At 36.5% G+C, this 17154-nt stretch overlaps 1 protein-coding gene across 4 annotated transcripts in view; it reads left to right on the top strand.

Annotated features, from left to right (window-relative positions):
* Window positions 1–17154, top strand: part of ATP11A (ATPase phospholipid transporting 11A) — a 137064-nt gene that overhangs the window by 105907 nt on the left and 14003 nt on the right. For all 4 annotated transcript variants that reach the window (XM_058184436.1, XM_058184438.1, XM_058184437.1 and 1 more), the window contains exons 17-24: window positions 1385–1566; window positions 2130–2381; window positions 3601–3775; window positions 4509–4611; window positions 4839–4984; window positions 8429–8488; window positions 9569–9696; window positions 11014–11149. In XM_058184436.1, coding sequence (XP_058040419.1) covers window positions 1385–1566; window positions 2130–2381; window positions 3601–3775; window positions 4509–4611; window positions 4839–4984; window positions 8429–8488; window positions 9569–9696; window positions 11014–11149 — 1182 coding nt within the window. The remainder of the gene's footprint in view (window positions 1–1384; window positions 1567–2129; window positions 2382–3600; window positions 3776–4508; window positions 4612–4838; window positions 4985–8428; window positions 8489–9568; window positions 9697–11013; window positions 11150–17154) is intronic.

Below are 17154 nucleotides of genomic sequence, written 5' to 3'. Positions count from 1 at the left end.
TCCTACTCCCAGCATCTACCTCAGTGGTGGGCTGCTCCCGGTTCTGTCCACTTCTATACAACTGGTAGTAAAAGCGGCGGGAGGCTCTGCCCACCCGCCCAGACATCATAATTGATGATCTGCGCATGTCATTGTGCCATTGTGCCATTGTGATTTGCCTGTGTATAGAACCAAAGATTTGAATGATCTAACCCAAAGATCTCACATGAGAGCAATGTAATTATACATCATTTGAATATTCTTTCCTGAGATGTCAATGTATCATATGATTGTTACCATTTTTAATCTTTTTTTTTAAATTTGCATTTATATCCCGCCCTTCTCCGAAGACTCAGGGCGGCTTACACTATGTCAAGCAATAGTCTTCATCCATTTGTATATTATATACAAAGTCAACTTATTGCCCCCAACAATCTGGGTCCTCATTTTACCTACCTTATAAAGGATGGAAGGCTGAGTCAACCTTGGGCCTGGTGGGACTTGAACCTGCATTAATTGCAAGCAGCTGCTGTTAATAACAGACTGTCTTAGCAGTCTGAGCCACCAGAGGCCCTTATTATTCTTATTTTACTTTGTGGGATCTGTTGTGGCCTGCCAGCAGCCAACGCATCTGGCAGCAGATTCGGACAGTGAGGAGGTTGGGGAGGAACATGGGCCAGTCCTGGAGTCTGGAGAAGGCTCTGATGAGAGCTCTGCATCGGAGGCACAGCAGGGGTCAGGGCCATATGCCAGTTATCAGCTGCCTTTGGAGTCAGACATCAGTAAGGCAGACGAACAGCTGGAGCCTGTTCTCAATGTGTGCATGCGCAGAGTTGCCAAATGAAGGGAACGGCTAAAGAACAAGGGTCAACTTGGGACTAAGGCGACTGGTGAATGGCCCTTCCCAGAGGGAATAAAAGAGGAGCGAAAGGGGAGAGGAGTTTGCAGGAAACAATTAGTTCATTACTGCATTCTTGCCAAGTATTGCAGAGTCTGAAAGATATCAGCCTGGCCACTCTCCAAGCCTGATAAAGGTTGGTAATTGTGAACTATCTTGAAAGACTGTAGGAGAGGAAAGACTTTGCTGGAGAGAAATTCACTGTAAAAAGGGGTTTATCGGGGCAAGGACTCGTGTTCATGCTGCTGGGGAAGCCTAGTCAGAACAGGATCCTTAGGCATTGTTTTAGAAGTTGTCAGCCATACAAGCCCTCAGAGGCCCTATGTTCCCGATGCTACCCTTTTAAATGGTATGTTTGTGGTTCAGCATTATTGTATATGTAAGCAAAACCACAATAGTTTGTTCAACAAATCATGCCCTAGACTTCTGTGTAGACTAGAGCTCATTAGTAAAGCATTCAACCTTTCCAATAAATATTTTTTGTGCTTCTAAAACAATTGTTTTTAGGAGGGTTTGCGAACATTATGTGTTGCATATAAAAAATTCACACATGAAGAATATGAGCTTGTGGAAAAACAGCTTCAAGAGGCAAAATTAGCCCTTCAGGATCGGGAAAAAAAACTGGCAGAGGCATATGAACAGATAGAACATGGACTTATCTTGCTTGGGGCGACAGCAGTTGAAGACCGGTTAGTGTTCTTTTTTCCATACATGTCAGACATATTGTTCTTGATCTTAAATTCAGTTGTGTTAGTTAATTTTTTCCTGGTCCAAGTACCTATGTGACAAAAAGATTCTGACCCTTATAGTTAGATTGGTTAAACGTAGTTTCTCAGTTTGGACAGCACAGGACATTCTGGTTAACTAAAGATTCCTAATTTATTGAGACAAGGTCAAAGGGATTATTTGGGAAATGAAAGCTTTTTCGTTTTTAACATAATGAGCTAAGTTACAGTAATCTGCATTGATTGAATGAAGCTTTAGAATCTCACTCAGCTTAGAAAAATGATCGCTTTAGTGGCAAATGTTAAAAACAGTTGAAAAACACACTGCCATTCTTTGGAGATGAAAAATTTAATTCCTGTATCAAATTCAGATGACTGAATGATTTGTTAATATCATAATAGAAAATATATTGTTAAAAGGAATTTAAACTGAGGGTTTCCCTTATATAGAAATGTAACAAAATGTAATGTAATAGATTCACTATATTTTTATCCAAATTTCATTAGTTATTGTTGTTGCTTCCTAGATTACAGGAAAAAGCTGCTGATACAATTGATGCTCTGCAGAAGGCTGGCATTAAAGTATGGGTTCTGACAGGAGACAAAATGGAGACTGCTGCAGCAGCCTGCTACGCCTGCAAGCTATTCAGAAGAAATACTCAAATACTTGAGTTAACTACAAAGAAAATAGAGGAGCAGAATTTGCACGATGTATTATTTGAATTGAGCAAAACCGTCCTCAAGCACAGCGGCAGCTTAACAAGGGACATCTACTCAGGGTAAGTTGAAAATATTGATGGTGCAGTGGTTAGAGTGCAGTATTGCAGGCAAACTCTGCCCATATCCTGGAGTTCAATCCTGATGGGGTTCAAGGTTGACTCTGCCTTCCATTTTTCTGAGGTCAGTAAAATGAGAATCCAGATTGTTGTGGGCAATATGCTGACATTGTAAACCATCCAGAGAGTCCTGTAAAGCACTTTAGGGTGGTATATAAGTCCAACTGCTATTGCTAAAATACATGCTCAAAGTTGAAGCTTTTGGGAATAAGATGGACAGATTTTAAAATTTCTCTCGGTATTCAGAGTAAAAATAGGTATATTTTTCAGCAGAAGATATTGGTAGTCTTTATCAGTATGTATGGAATACTTTTGGGGGGCTGTGGATGTCCTCATACATTCATTTTACAGTATATCTGAGCTCCCTTTTTCATCTCTATATAAACAAAATAAAATAATAAAAATACGGTGGCATGCCTATGTGACACCCGTGCTTGGGGTGCTGCACTGGTTACCAGCAGACTTCCAATCAGATTCTGGTTACCACCTATAAAACTTTAGATGCCATAGGGATCATCTATCTGAGACATCTCTATCACCTGAAGTTTTTGCCCATCCTGCATGATCAGGCAGAGTTGGTGGGCTTCATTAGATCTAGAAGTGTGTCTCCTCCAATGCAGCATTTGTTCTCTAGAGCAGTGCCCCCCCGCTTTTGCACACCACGGATCGGTTCTGTGGACAGAGGTTTTTCCATAGATCAGAGAGGGCATAGTTTCACATGCTGCCTGCATCCCATTCACTTGTTTGCATGGGCCAGTTTCTGGCATGCCACAGCCTGGTGGCAGTCCATGGACAGAGATTGAGGGCCCCTTGCTCTAGAACAACAGTGGAAAATAGAAGTTGCACATCTGCTATCCCATGGAAATTGATGCTGTCTGATAGTGTTGGAGAGCATCCTTAAAATGTAAAAATAGCCCAATTTATATCTCTATTGATGATATCTGAGACAGACTAAGAGATTAATGGAATGACAGTCTAGTGGAAAAAAGTACTCTTTTTTTACAATCCTTAAAGGGAAAATAAACCTACTTTGGATTTATTTCAAAAGGAAACAAGACCTGGAACTCTAAATTTTCTTTATTTCAGGATATCTTTTGGCATGATGCTATTGCTTAGTTAAATTGCAAATCAGCTTTAATTTCTATACTTTTGTCACTCAAAGGCTTTCAGCTGAAATGCAAGATTATGGTTTAATTATTGATGGAGCAGCATTATCATTAATAATGAAACCACGGGAAGATGGCAGCTCTGGTAACTACCGAGAAATCTTCCTTGAAATTTGTAGAAACTGCAGTGCAGTTTTATGCTGTCGCATGGCTCCTTTGCAAAAAGCACAGGTTTGTATTTCCATCTTTCTTGTTATGTCAATATTGAAATGGTCATATAAAATACATTGTGGTAATTATAAAATGTTGAACACTCTCCCTTCCAGTAACTGATAATGGATGAAAAAATGAAACACAAAGAGAAAAGAAACCAAAGAAAAATTTCTACAGGAAAGCAGTTAGTTAATAGTTCATTCAAGATGCATCCTGCTGCGACGCTCATTAATTTACAGTTCAAGATTTAACATACCCCCCAAAACAAATTAATTTTAACAAAGGAAAAATTATTTTAGTAAATAATTCAGAAAAGTTGGCTAATTAGGATTCTGTCTAAATTAATATCAAGAATAAAACTGGAAAAAAATAAAAAATGTGCAAGAGAGAAAACAGCTAAATATATCTGAGAGAAACACCTGTTACATTTGAACCATTGTTTAATATATTCTACCTATTTCCAGTGCTATGAGAAATGGTTAAATTTGGCTCTGTTGTATTTGCTTGAATGAGAAAGCTATCTTGAAATATTCATATGGATAATCTCTGCAGATAACTACTTATTATTTACTCCCTGTGATAAATGAAGACGTGTACTAAGTTTCTTGAGAAAGTAAGATACCCCAGAATGTGTTTCTATCTACCTTTGTAATCAGTTTGCCAGAAAAAAGTAATAATCCCTAGCAAGTAAACTACTGGACATAACTATGACATATAGAAATAGTAAAATATTACACTTTTTCTGTTTTAGATTGTAAAATTAATTAAATGGTCAAAAGAGCACCCTATCACATTAGCAATTGGTGATGGAGCAAATGATGTCAGTATGATATTAGAAGCACATGTTGGCATAGGTAAGTAGACAGGGCCCATCTGAAGTAAGTAAGCATCTTCATTTCCTTTCACTAAAACAAAAAGTATTGAGTCGTATGTCAAATTGCACTGGGTCTGTTCTTCTTAACAGTCTCAAAATTGTAATCAAATGTAAACCCCAGGGAATTTCTGGTATAAATTTTACAACTTGATTTCACAGCCTCGCACATATTTTACTTCACCAGCTCTCACTGTTCTTTCCCCTTAGGCATTATTGGAAAAGAAGGCCGTCAAGCTGCAAGAAACAGTGACTATGCAATACCCAAATTTAAACATTTGAAAAAAATGTTACTGATTCATGGACATTTTTATTATGTCAGGATATCTGAACTGGTGCAATACTTCTTTTATAAGGTAAGATAGTGTTTTCTTTACCTTTTAAAAAAGTTTGAAGTACTTAATAATAGTGTATCTTTTCAACTGTGTACTGTGATGTCAGAAGTCAACAGAAGTCATTTCTGCTTGTATACAATAGCACTGACCTACTTACACTAGCAGTAGTAAACATCCCCAAATTATTGGGAAGGTTTCCTAGCATTCTGTTGCTCCCTGGAGTATCAGTAGCCTCTCTCTCCATATTAATGAAAGGATTTTCTACTTACATAGTGTGATTTTGGATCCAACCCACAACAGCCCTTTTCTGCACTCATACCAAATAATTTAAGCTTTTTTTTTAGTACTGTGCATCTGATGTGGGCAAAGAGTTTTTGAAAATGCAAAGCTGGTTTGTGCCCCATCCCCAAGGATCTTTAGGACTACCTTGCAGTCCTTTTGATCCCATATTTGGTAGCAGGTGGTATCCCTCGCTGTCTTCATCGATTTGCTGGCATAACAATTGTGTGAATAGCAAAACAAAAACCCTGCAGTCCTAAAACCACTTACTACTGGAACATTCATTAATATAATAAATAAAGAAGCAAGTTGTTCGATGGTTGCAATATTTATCAGATTCCTATTTTAGTTGACTGAGCTGAATAGGAGACAAATGTTTTTATGTCAAGATTTATGCCTGGATCACAATAACAGCAACTTTAATTGGTATTTTTGTACATTTTCAACAACAAAATCATAGCTTTGTAAACGTATATTTTAAAATGCCAATTTCAGGTATTTTAGATCATCTTATTTCACAAAGGCTTCAGGATACACGGTGTATCTTGGACCCAGTTATACTTTATTCCAACCCTGTCCTTGACATACATTAATACATTGCTCAAATACAATGCCATTCAGCTATGGCCTCTGAAACAGCTTTATCCCAAAGACAGTAATTAATGGAGAAAATAAGGTGACTCAAAGGCAAGCTATTATTTTCCCAAGCTATTATTTTTAAGTTTGTTTGTGTATTCAATTATTATCAAATTTATATGTCCTTCCATCTCACAGAAAATGACAAAGTTCCAATTTGAATTGAATACCAGTTTTAATATTCATTTGAACCAGCATGGCCGAAATAGCAATATGTATTCCCATGATTGATCTGTAAATAGCTCATCTGATCAATATGGTCTAGTGTAGCAATTGATTGAATAGAACTGAATATATTCGGTTCTATATTATGCTCCTTCTCCAGACAACAGATACACATTCTAAACATTAAGTAGTTTATTAGATGCATACTATGTCCTTATTTCTGTATCATTTATCTTCCTTTCCCCTACACACATACACACACACATACATATATCCAATTGTTTGGATTCTCCTAATTTTTCTTTTCCTAGCCTTTATCTTGGATAAAGGATTGATACTTTTGTCTTTCTTTTCAAGGGCAAATTGATAGTATCAAGCATTTTGCAGCCATTCAGAACCCAACAAATCTTATTAACTAGATACTGTACTGCATATTGAAACGTAAAGAGGGCGATAGCCTAGATTTAGCTTACTGGCTACATATACTGTAGCACCCCCTGTATTTGAGTTTTTGATCCTCTTGCAAACAGACATTTGATGCAGTGGGGTAATCCTTACCCATTTTCTGGAGAAAAAAAAGAATATTTTTAAATTTATTTGTCGAATTTAAGTACTGTCCATCTCATCCTCAGAATGATTCTGGGCAGTGTACAGTTAAAAGCATAAAAGTCTAAAACTATATAAAAATACATTACATCAATAAAAGGAGATAGATAAAAACAAGGATAAGTAGTAAGAAGTTAAGAGGCAGCACAATCAGCATCAAGGTACCAACAAAATCCAGGGTTGCATGCTGCTCAGTGAGCCCCATGTGAGTTGGCAGAGCCAGATCTTCAAACTCCTTTGAAAGGCCAGGAGAGTGGCAGCTGCCTCACCTCTAGAGAGGGGATATTCAAGAGGGCCAGGCAGGAGCAAATAGGGATCCACTCTTCCTGGATCCTGCCAGTTGATATTCTCTAACTGACAGAATCTGTAACATATCTTCCCTGCCCAACTGAGTCAGTTCCCCGGGTAACCTGTCCCCATATTTAAAACTTAAATATGAAGATGTTCTAAGCCTGTAACATTCTGCAAACCACCATTCTTTCTCTTTCCTTAGTCCCCAGAAGTTCATTGCAATATATAGACTTTGGAAACAAAAATTAATGCTGTTATGTCAGTACTGAGTCCATTCGGTGAAATGTTGGAAGTCTCAAACTTCCTCTCCCATCAACCCACTGGTTTTTCTCACACTTTCTTCCTGCCTTGGTGTAGTTTTTACATATTGTCATTGCCTATCTTCCAGTGGGATACTTTTACCTGATGTCCACCCAATAACCCCAACATAAAAAATGTAAAGGTATACCACAGCCAGTACAATTTATTGTTAAGTAGGAAAAGTTGAAAAAGTAAAAAAAAGCTGACTAAAATGGAATGCATAGCACCATCTACTACCCTGTATGTGACTAGGGAATCCCCTTCTATTTTGGGAACTAGATCAGTTTCGCAATGTATAGACAAAATTACCGTATATACTCGAATATAAGCCGATCCGAGTATAAGCCGAGGTCCCCAATTTTACCCCAAAAACTGGGGTAAACTGGGGACTCGAGTATAAGCCGAGGGTGGGAAATGAGGCACCTACCGGTTGGGGAAAGCCTCCCTCCCTCAGCTGAGAAGGCTGGCGGCTCCCCCGCCCCGCCCTCTCACTGCACCGGCAGGGCTTCCGTCCGGTAAAATGTGAAAAAAAGAAAAAAAAAACTCGAGTATAAGCCGTATATACTCGAGTATAAGCCGAGGGGCTTAAAAAAAAAAAAAACTCGAGTATAAGCCGTATAGACCCGAGTATAAGCCGAGGGGACGTTTTTCAGCACAAAAAACGTGCTGAAGAACTCGGCTTATACTCGAGTATATACGGTAACTCCATTTTTAAAATAGAAAAAGGAGCGCAGTGGTTCACATGGCTAGAACACTGGGCTGATGATCAGCAAGCTCGCATTAGAGACACCATGGGAAAAAGTGAGCTCCCATCACTCACTCCAGCTCCTGCGGACTCAGCAGTTCAGAAGGGGACAATCATGAGTAGCTAGATGGATACCATTTTGGTGGACAGTCTAAGTGGCATTCAGCTGACAGTCTGAAGCAAGAAGTGCATCTTTATATTTTCATTTGTTATGGCTTGTTTCTTACAGATATTCGTTCTGTCCAGTGTATTAGAATTCTAAGAATACAATGTACTCTGCTCATACTGGCTTTTAATTGCAATAAACTGAATTGTTTAAAAGGATATTAATGTAATGTCATTAAAAACTAACTTTTATAGTTGTTTGAACTTAAATATTTGACTGTATTGCTACCACTTTGTTTGTAATCATTTGTGCAATATCTATTGTTCTTGTCTTCCAGAATGTCTGCTTCATTTTTCCTCAGTTTTTATACCAATTCTTCTGTGGATTTTCACAACAGGTATCTGAGAACATCTTTCATTTTACGAACCAACATAAATTTTGCTTTTATAGTTTCTCATTTATATCAGTCAATTTTTCTTCTTCAGTATAGAGTTAAATGAAAACTATTAGCTTTTTTCCAGTTGGGCCTTTTTGGATAATTCAGCTTGCATTAATTCTGGATATCAGTGGATAGACATCAGTGGAAACACTGAAATTATATTTAACATGAGCTTGGAAAGATTCCACATTTGCATAGACATAGCATAGCAGACAATCTACTTTTTAATTTTTTTCTGCTGAAAAACCAGAAAAGATGTAGACATTTGAATCTCCTAAATTGGTTTCTTAAATTTCTTGAATTTAATGTTTGAACACATCTTCTAATCTACTCTTTTACCTATGTTTTTTATTTTTTGATTCCTTGTAATGTGTTGTATGTAGTATAATCTTTACAACAAAGTATGCAAATTTGCAGTGAAGATCACAGATTCTTAAGCTTATGTACAACTGAAAGATAACAAATAAGCATTTCTTATTTTTGTAAGGTACAGTAGACTTGTCCGCAATGCTGCAAGATCACTCATTTTTGTCCCCAGTTGTCACAAACCATTGTTTTTGTTACTCTTCTATTTATGTGAGATATGAAGCAATAATTACGATTTTGCAAGTTTTTATTATCAGGTAGCGATTACTGCACAAAACCCAAAACCAACTGCTTGAAATAGCCAAAGCTAATCATTTTACAGTCATATGTGTTTTAATGGATAAGAAATATATTCTTTTGTGATTTCTATTGTAATAGGAATGCTTATCATTAATTTGATTTTGCTGTTTTTACACTTATTTATTATTTGTTTGTCCATAGCCAATTCAATACAGTTTTTTAAATCTAATCAGGAGTAGCCTATGAATTAGAGTTGGCTGAATTGAAGAGTATGGTTACAATGATTAATACTGGTTATAACATTCATTAGCTAGGATAGTAGTAATATAAAAATCTGCTAATTGGTGATTTCCAGTTTCTTTTATTTCCCCTTATAATTTCTTTTGACAATATTTTACTAAAAAAAATAATCTGTTTTTTTTTTGTCTACAGCCTTTATATGATACTGCGTATCTTACTCTGTATAATATCAGCTTTACTTCACTTCCTATTTTGTTATATAGTCTAATGGAACAACATGTGAGTTCTGAGACACTCAAGAGAAACCCTATACTATACAGGTATATGCTCATTGTTTGAACAGGCTGATGAGACCAATTAATTCATATTGTATTTCTGAAGGATAGGCAAACCTTAAGTGTTGGAGCAATGGATGTTATGTTAGTGAAATTTATTGTGTGCATATGTCAAATATTCTCAGCAGAAAAACAACACAGGGACTTTGTTTAGGATTTATTAATCAGCATACATAGCTAAAAATTATAGCCTGCATACCCAGTAATAATTACTGTTTATAATTGAAAAACAATTGAGTTCATATTTGCTTAAACACAAAACATAGTTGTAGTCTAAGCATTGTCAGAGTTTCTCGGCTAAACTCTGTGATATAGGATTTATCAATGGAATCACTGATGAATAAATAATTTCAGTAATATACGGTAATTAATATTTACAAAAATCACTTGGAAACAAATATCCAACTATGCATGTTGTATTTAATCTGCATCTACTTAAAAAAAACCTCATTGAAATGAAACAGTGTTCTGGGGACCTCTAGTGTTGTTTTTTATTACTTGTGTGCATGCTTTTGAGTAATTTTGACTCCTGGAAACTGCCTGGACTGGTCCCTGAAGTTTTGTGGGCAAGATTTTGAAAGTGGTGCGTTACTGCTTTGTAGGGGTAAGAGTTGATCACAAGTTCACCCAACTAGCTTTGTGCCTATGTCAGGACTTGAACTCATGGTCTCCACCTGGTATCTCACCTAAATTGGCTCTCTTAAAATAAAGCAAATCATGTATTGGATATATCTGAGTCTTCCTATATGAAAGAATTTAGGGCAGCCTTGCTCATCTTGGGTGCCCTGCAGACAAATTGATCTTCAATTCCCTTAATTCTCTCTAGAAGGGAATTATAAAAGTTAAAGTTAAAGACTTTAGTGGAAATCCTTGTTTAAGGCTCAATAAGAAGATATAGAGAGATTGAAACATCAGCAGAGAAATATGTGCTGTCCAGGGGTAGGATCTAGTTACCTTTACTACTGGTTTACAACAGGATCGCATATGTGTACACTTGCTTCGCTCGCATGTGCATGCGATTCTGCGCATGCGCAGATCACCCATGATGAGGTGGGCAGAGCCTGCCACCAGTTTTACTACCGGTTCTACAGAACCGGACCAAACCTGGAGCAACCCACCACTGATGCTGTCTGGGAAATTTCTGGGAAGTGAAGTCACATATCTTAAAGCTAACAAGGTTAAGAAAAAAACTCTGGTCTTCATAAAGTCCATAGAAACATTACAGCAATCCTGTAATAAAAAAACATTTATTTTTCTTTATTTCAAATGTAAAAAAAATGAGTAATATATGTTATTATTCAGGGATGTTGCCAAGAATGCTCATCTACGATGGCGTATATTCATTTACTGGACATTCTTGGGAGTTTTTGATGCTGCCGTCTTTTTCTTTGGTGCCTATTTCTTGTTTGACAATTCAACTATGACCAGCAATGGGCAGGTTTGTATCTAAAATTTTGGAAGCTGTTTTAGAGGAAATAATTGAATTGGTTTCTATTTATACTGGCATATATTCTCTAAGGATTCAGACAGGATTGATATTTTTTTAGCCATATTAAAGAAATTACAGAACTGAAACTAAACTGTCTGTATCCTAAAGCTATGTCTACAGATTGAATTAAGTATTCTGGGGAAAAAAACCACAGGAAGTTAAATATGATTATGTGTTGCCTTTCTCATTAAATATAATTCTAAGTTCTGTAATTCTGCTCTAGTTATTATAATAGGCAATTTTTAAAATGGGAAGCTGGTAGGGGTGTTAACATTTGAACTTGTTCTGTTGAGTTCAGAGTACAATTTACCTTAAAGCCTTGGGACTATATTTCCTGTAGATTATTTTACTCTGATGTATCCCTGGCATTCCTCTTCATAAATTCAGCTCCAAGCGTACTCAGATCAGACCTATTTATCCAGAGCATCACGAACCATTTATAATTCACAGTATTTCCATCATGGCCAAATGGGCATGGTCCAAAGGGGAAAGAGAATATTCCAAAATTCTCTAGAACATTCCATTCTCAGAACAGTAGGCTTTGTACTTCCCTGTTTAGCTCCATAAAGCCACTGCCAAATGAAACAAGGTGGCTTCTAGACAGAAATGATGATGATGATGATGATGATGATGATGATGATGATGATGATGATGATGATGATTGAAATAAGGCTTCATCAATTGATTATATTTGTAAAGAAAATTACCCAGAATTCTATCAAATCCTAGACTGAATTTTAGGTGTGGAACCAACAAAAAACTGTCATCTTCTAGTTTTGTCCCTTGCAGAGAGGAGTGAATGCTCTTCATTTACATATACACAGAAAGCCAGGAATCCTAGATTATCAGTATAGGTAATCTTCATCTTTTTAATTATTTAAAACTAATTTGTCTGTGGGAAAAGTAAAGGTGTTTATTTATATTTTTTAAAGTATCTTAATAAAGAGCTTAGTTAGTGGCTAATTTCTATTAAGGGCTAATAATACATTTTTTTAAACCAAAAAAATTATAGGAGTTAATTGAGGTACAAGTCATTTGAAACATTTATTCAGTGAATTATACAACTTTAGTTAAGCTATTTTCAGTATGTGATGTATTACATCTTCCACTTTAAAAAAGATATCATATAATTAAGTAGCATAATTAATTTGAAAAGGATAAAGTATATCCATTTAAATAAAATTCTATTTGCACTTTTTGTTAAGTACATAATTTAAAACATATTTTAAAGTCCTTCTGCTTTTATTTGCACATTAACATTTTGCAGTTTGTTTTATTTGTGTCTTGCTTTTTTCTTTTCTTCCTCCTTTCTTCTCTTTCTGTCTTCAGCTAATGACAGTCAACACTCACATGGTAAGACTGCTGTGGTTTTGTCATGATGTGTGTTTTTCTCTATTGCAATTCAGAAATTCCTAGGGGGGAAAAAAACCACATTTTTTTTTCTTTTTTGCCTCCTATATGCTGTGCCAAAATAATAAAAAAGTTAATTTACTTTTTTAAAACAAAGAATTGTATGGGATTTTAAAAAAATCTTGCTTCTTTTTGTTTACTTTATTTCTGCTCAGCTAATTTTCATGTTTGTATAATTTAATTACATTAGAATAGTTACTGTTAACACACACACATATATAAATGTGGCTGAATTTCAATTAGGTAAGAGAGTTAGGAAAATAAGGTAGGTAGTTTGGGAAAAAAATAAACAATTAGTAAAGCCACAAGAAACATAAAGTAATAGTGTAGATCATTGATACAGATTAATTAAAGTAATGCACAAAGTTAAACCATGTAGGCAACTTTTGTCGCTCTATATTTAAACCACGCTTTATCAGGGCTTCTGTTCCAAAGACTGTGATCTGTTCTATCATATTTACTGTTTGAATCTGTCCTAATGCTAAAGTTCACACTCCAAGGCTATTCTCTACCATTCCACATTTTCAGGAGTTATAGACAGTTCCTGGAGAAAAAGAATCTTCACAGGCAGTCTCATTTGTCAAGTTTTTTCACCATGGAGCAAAAATACAATTTTTTTTTCTTTTACCATAAATTGGCTTTCTACTTAAATGTTTGCTGGAGATGTCTTTGTTTTTAGACTTGCTAGCTACCGGTACTTCTAGGCAGTAATGGGTTTCAAATCCCATCGCTACCAGTTCGCTTGTGGACATGCACGTGCAATGTTTCTGCGCATGCGCAGAGACGTCTGGGGGTGGGTGGAGCTTCCCGCTGCCGCTACCGGCTTGCCCAATTTGGGGCAAATCGGTAGCAACCCACCACTGTTTCTAGGAAAATATGACTTTATAAGTTGAGTGTATAATTTTTTTTTAATTTCAAAGGTAGTTGGATCCCTGTGAGAGGAAGTCAAAAAATCCAGATCACTTCCACATTGTCTTTGTTCACTGTCAGAGTTTCACTGGTTACATGGGGGGTTATAAATTTATAACCATATAAATTTATTTAATAGATAGGTAGTTCCATTCTATGTAAAAGCTTTTGAACATTCTGGACTGGCTCAACAACAATTATGTTTCTCTCTGCGTAGATAGTTTGTTGTGCTCTTATTACCTTAGCTATATTGAGTTACAGTTGCATCAGAATTCTCATGATACAACTTCTTATGAGGCAGGCTTGCTTGCTTATTATCTGTCTGTCTGTCTATCTATCTATCTATCTATCTATCTATCTATCTATCTATCTATCTATCTATCTATCTATTTATTTCCAAGCCACCCACTACCACAGTTCTCTGGGTGCTGAGCCATAGAACAAAAACAATAAAATAAAACTAATGAAACATTGACATGGGCTAAGACATAGTGGAATAAGGTATGGGTATTACTGAGAAATTCTGTTGACAGGCCCATGTCCCATGTACTCTAAAAAATTGGGGGACTCCCAGCATGACACCTCACAATGATGAACCAGGCAGCTAGATTTGATTCTACAAGGATCTGTCTGATAAATGTGCTAATGTAAGGTTTTTAAGGATATAACAACCAGCACTTTGAATTTGGTCTAGAAGCCAGGTTATATGCTGCTGGTATATATTGATAGCATATGCCAACAAGGTAGTTGCTACATTGTGTACCAGCCAAAACATTTGGGTCATCTCCTAAAGCAGAAGATTACATTGCAGTTGTCCATCCAACCAACTATTGATTAAAGTATGAATCATTGTGACTAAATCATCCTGGTTCAACTAGAATCATAATTGTCCCAAAGGTGTTTTCCAAAAGGTAACTGGACCTTCTTTGTTGTTTACCATGAAGATTTTGCTTCTTGGATGAGAAGCGAAATGTCTTCAAGGAAAAAACAGAGAAAGTCCAGTTGCCTTTTGGAAAGCACCTTTGGAACAACCATGACCTGGATGCCTGAGAATCTCCATAGACATTTAGGGTCCTTGGTGCTCTCTGAGCTTGCTTGTTTTGTTGCAGGCATTTCATTACCCAAACTAGGTAACACTATCAGTGTTAGTAAGGAGTGCAGTTTTTTGCCAGTTTATATTCTAGTGGCGTGGTCTTAGAGATTCTTTGATTGGGCTGTTCGCTGTTGGCTTCTTTGGCAGTTTCTTGATTGGGGGATTGTATACTTGATTGCTGGTCTAATGTTAACTTTGGAGTTAATCTATCCTGATCTGGGTGCTGATTGCTGGGTGGGGAGTGCTTGGGACTTTTTGTTCTTTTTTGGGCTGGGTAATAGTCTCTTTTACATAGTCTACAGATGTTGTTAATGTCTATTGATGGCTGATTTGTCAGAGTACCAGGCTTCCAGCCTCCCTGTAGAGGTTCACCAGTGAGTGATCTGTCCATTGCAGGGAAGAAATCAAAAATTCCCCCAGATCCAGAATTGCTTTGACAGAAAAACCAGATTGGGTGTATAACCGCTACAATGAGTTTTTTTAATTTTTTATTTATTTACATTTATATCCCGCCCTTCTCCGAAGACTCAGGGTGGCTTACAGTGTGTAAGGCAATAGAGTTAATTCCTGGGTGACTTGGGCCAGGCCCCTGCTGGCCATAAACTCCTTAGCTGCCTCTGACCCAACACCTAGGGATGACAGTTTGAAATCCCCAGCAATATAAGTCAAGGGAACTCCACTGCCAGCCCAGCCATGAAATCAAGAAGCTCAGGCAGGGAGGTTGCTATACAAGCAAGAGGGCTGATACAACAGCAACAGCTGTTGCAACAGCTGCATCTGGCAATCTATGGAGCAAGGCCCTTGGATGCTTCCCAAATATCCCAGATGTTCATTGCCACTCCCCCACGCCTACCTGGAATTGAGGCTGATGCCAAACCCAGGAACTGGCTAGGCAGATCTCAAAGAACATAATCCTGCCCTCTTGACCCAGCCAGGTTTTAGTGATACAGTTTTCTCCTCAACAATTAAGTCGTGGCTCAAGTGGTTTTATTATGGACTGATCTAGAATTCATCACCGGCCACTGATAGGGCCTTGAAAACATGAATTGTTATAAAAAAGTTCAGTATTCATATAAACATAAACAACTGAACAACTGATACTGAATTACCTGTATCTCATTCATTTTAATGCCAAATTAAAATGCGCATTATTTTGAAAATGGACATTTTTTTAATAATGTTAAATATTTTCCCATGAATATGGAAATGTATGTAAAATCAAGGAAGATATTTTAAATTATTAGAATAGAATAGAATAGAATAGAATAGAATAGAATAAGAATAAGAATTCTTTATTGGCCAAGTGTGATTGGAAAAACAAGGAATTTGTCTTGTTTGTTGCAAATATCAAACATTAACATAAAATTGGAAACAAGAGTCATGTGATTCATCTTAAAAAAGTACCTTCTTGTTGTTGATTTCACTCCTGAATTCTATTCTGTTTGTTGATCTCTAATTCTGATCACTATTTGATGCAAAGTTTTGGAATACACTAATACATGAGATCTAATATCCAAAATGTATTCATCATTTTAAAACTTATATGTTGAAGAGGAAAATTAGAAATATCGCTTCCTTTTTTAAGTATAGTTCTTTCACAATACCTCAGAGGCTTCTTCATCTCTCAAGAGTGGGAAGTTGTCCACGAGAGGGAGAAGAGATTGTAACATTATTCTAATTATTCTGCAAGTGGAGTTACACATTTCTGGATCCGTCATTTGGTAGCTAAAGTTATTTTATTGGTATTATGGATTAATTTCAAATCAGACCAACAATGATAAGGATGAGTTTTATTTTGTTTTACATTTGATATTAACAGAGAAAATCTTGTGCAGGATGTAAGGGTTTTTTTTTATTCTATTGGATTTATTTCTTGATAAGGATGCATGGGATTTAAATCTTTTTACATTATAATTCATGTACTATCCAGTTAAAATGACATTTGCTCTTTCCTCTCATAGACAGCCTTTTCAATCCAACTTGCCCATAAAAGATGCAGGGCACAAAATTGTGTGAATCATAAAATGTATTTTAAATATAATGAAAGTGTAAAATAATACAGTATTGAAACACTATGTTTATTTATATCACAATGGAAACTTCCAATTCCACCCATTCTGTTTTATACCTGGATATCTTCTACCCCATACCCAAATTCCATCAGTTGCCCAGCATTCCAGGTTCACTGATTATGATTGTATGCTGGGCAGGCAGGAGGTCTTTCTTTCATTCTTTCTTTCTTTCTTTTTGTATTTCTATATTTTGGTACTTGCTGAGGCTTCTGACTTTTACAGGTAGTCCTCAATTTAACAACCACAATGGAGCCCAAAATTTCTATTGCTAAGCAAAACAATTGTTAAGTGAATTGTGCCCCATTTTACAACCTTTTTTGCCATAGCTGTTAAGTGAATCACTGCAGTTGTTAAGTAAATCATGCAGTCATTAAGTGAACCTGGTTTCTCCCATTAACCTTGCTTTTTGGAAGCCAGCTACAAAGATTACAAGAGTTACCACATATCTCCGGGAGAGTGTAACTGTCAAA

Source organism: Ahaetulla prasina, chromosome 5, assembly GCF_028640845.1.
Source record: "Ahaetulla prasina isolate Xishuangbanna chromosome 5, ASM2864084v1, whole genome shotgun sequence".
NCBI lineage: Eukaryota > Metazoa > Chordata > Lepidosauria > Squamata > Colubridae > Ahaetulla > Ahaetulla prasina.
This window is presented reverse-complemented; position numbering and strand designations above follow the sequence as displayed.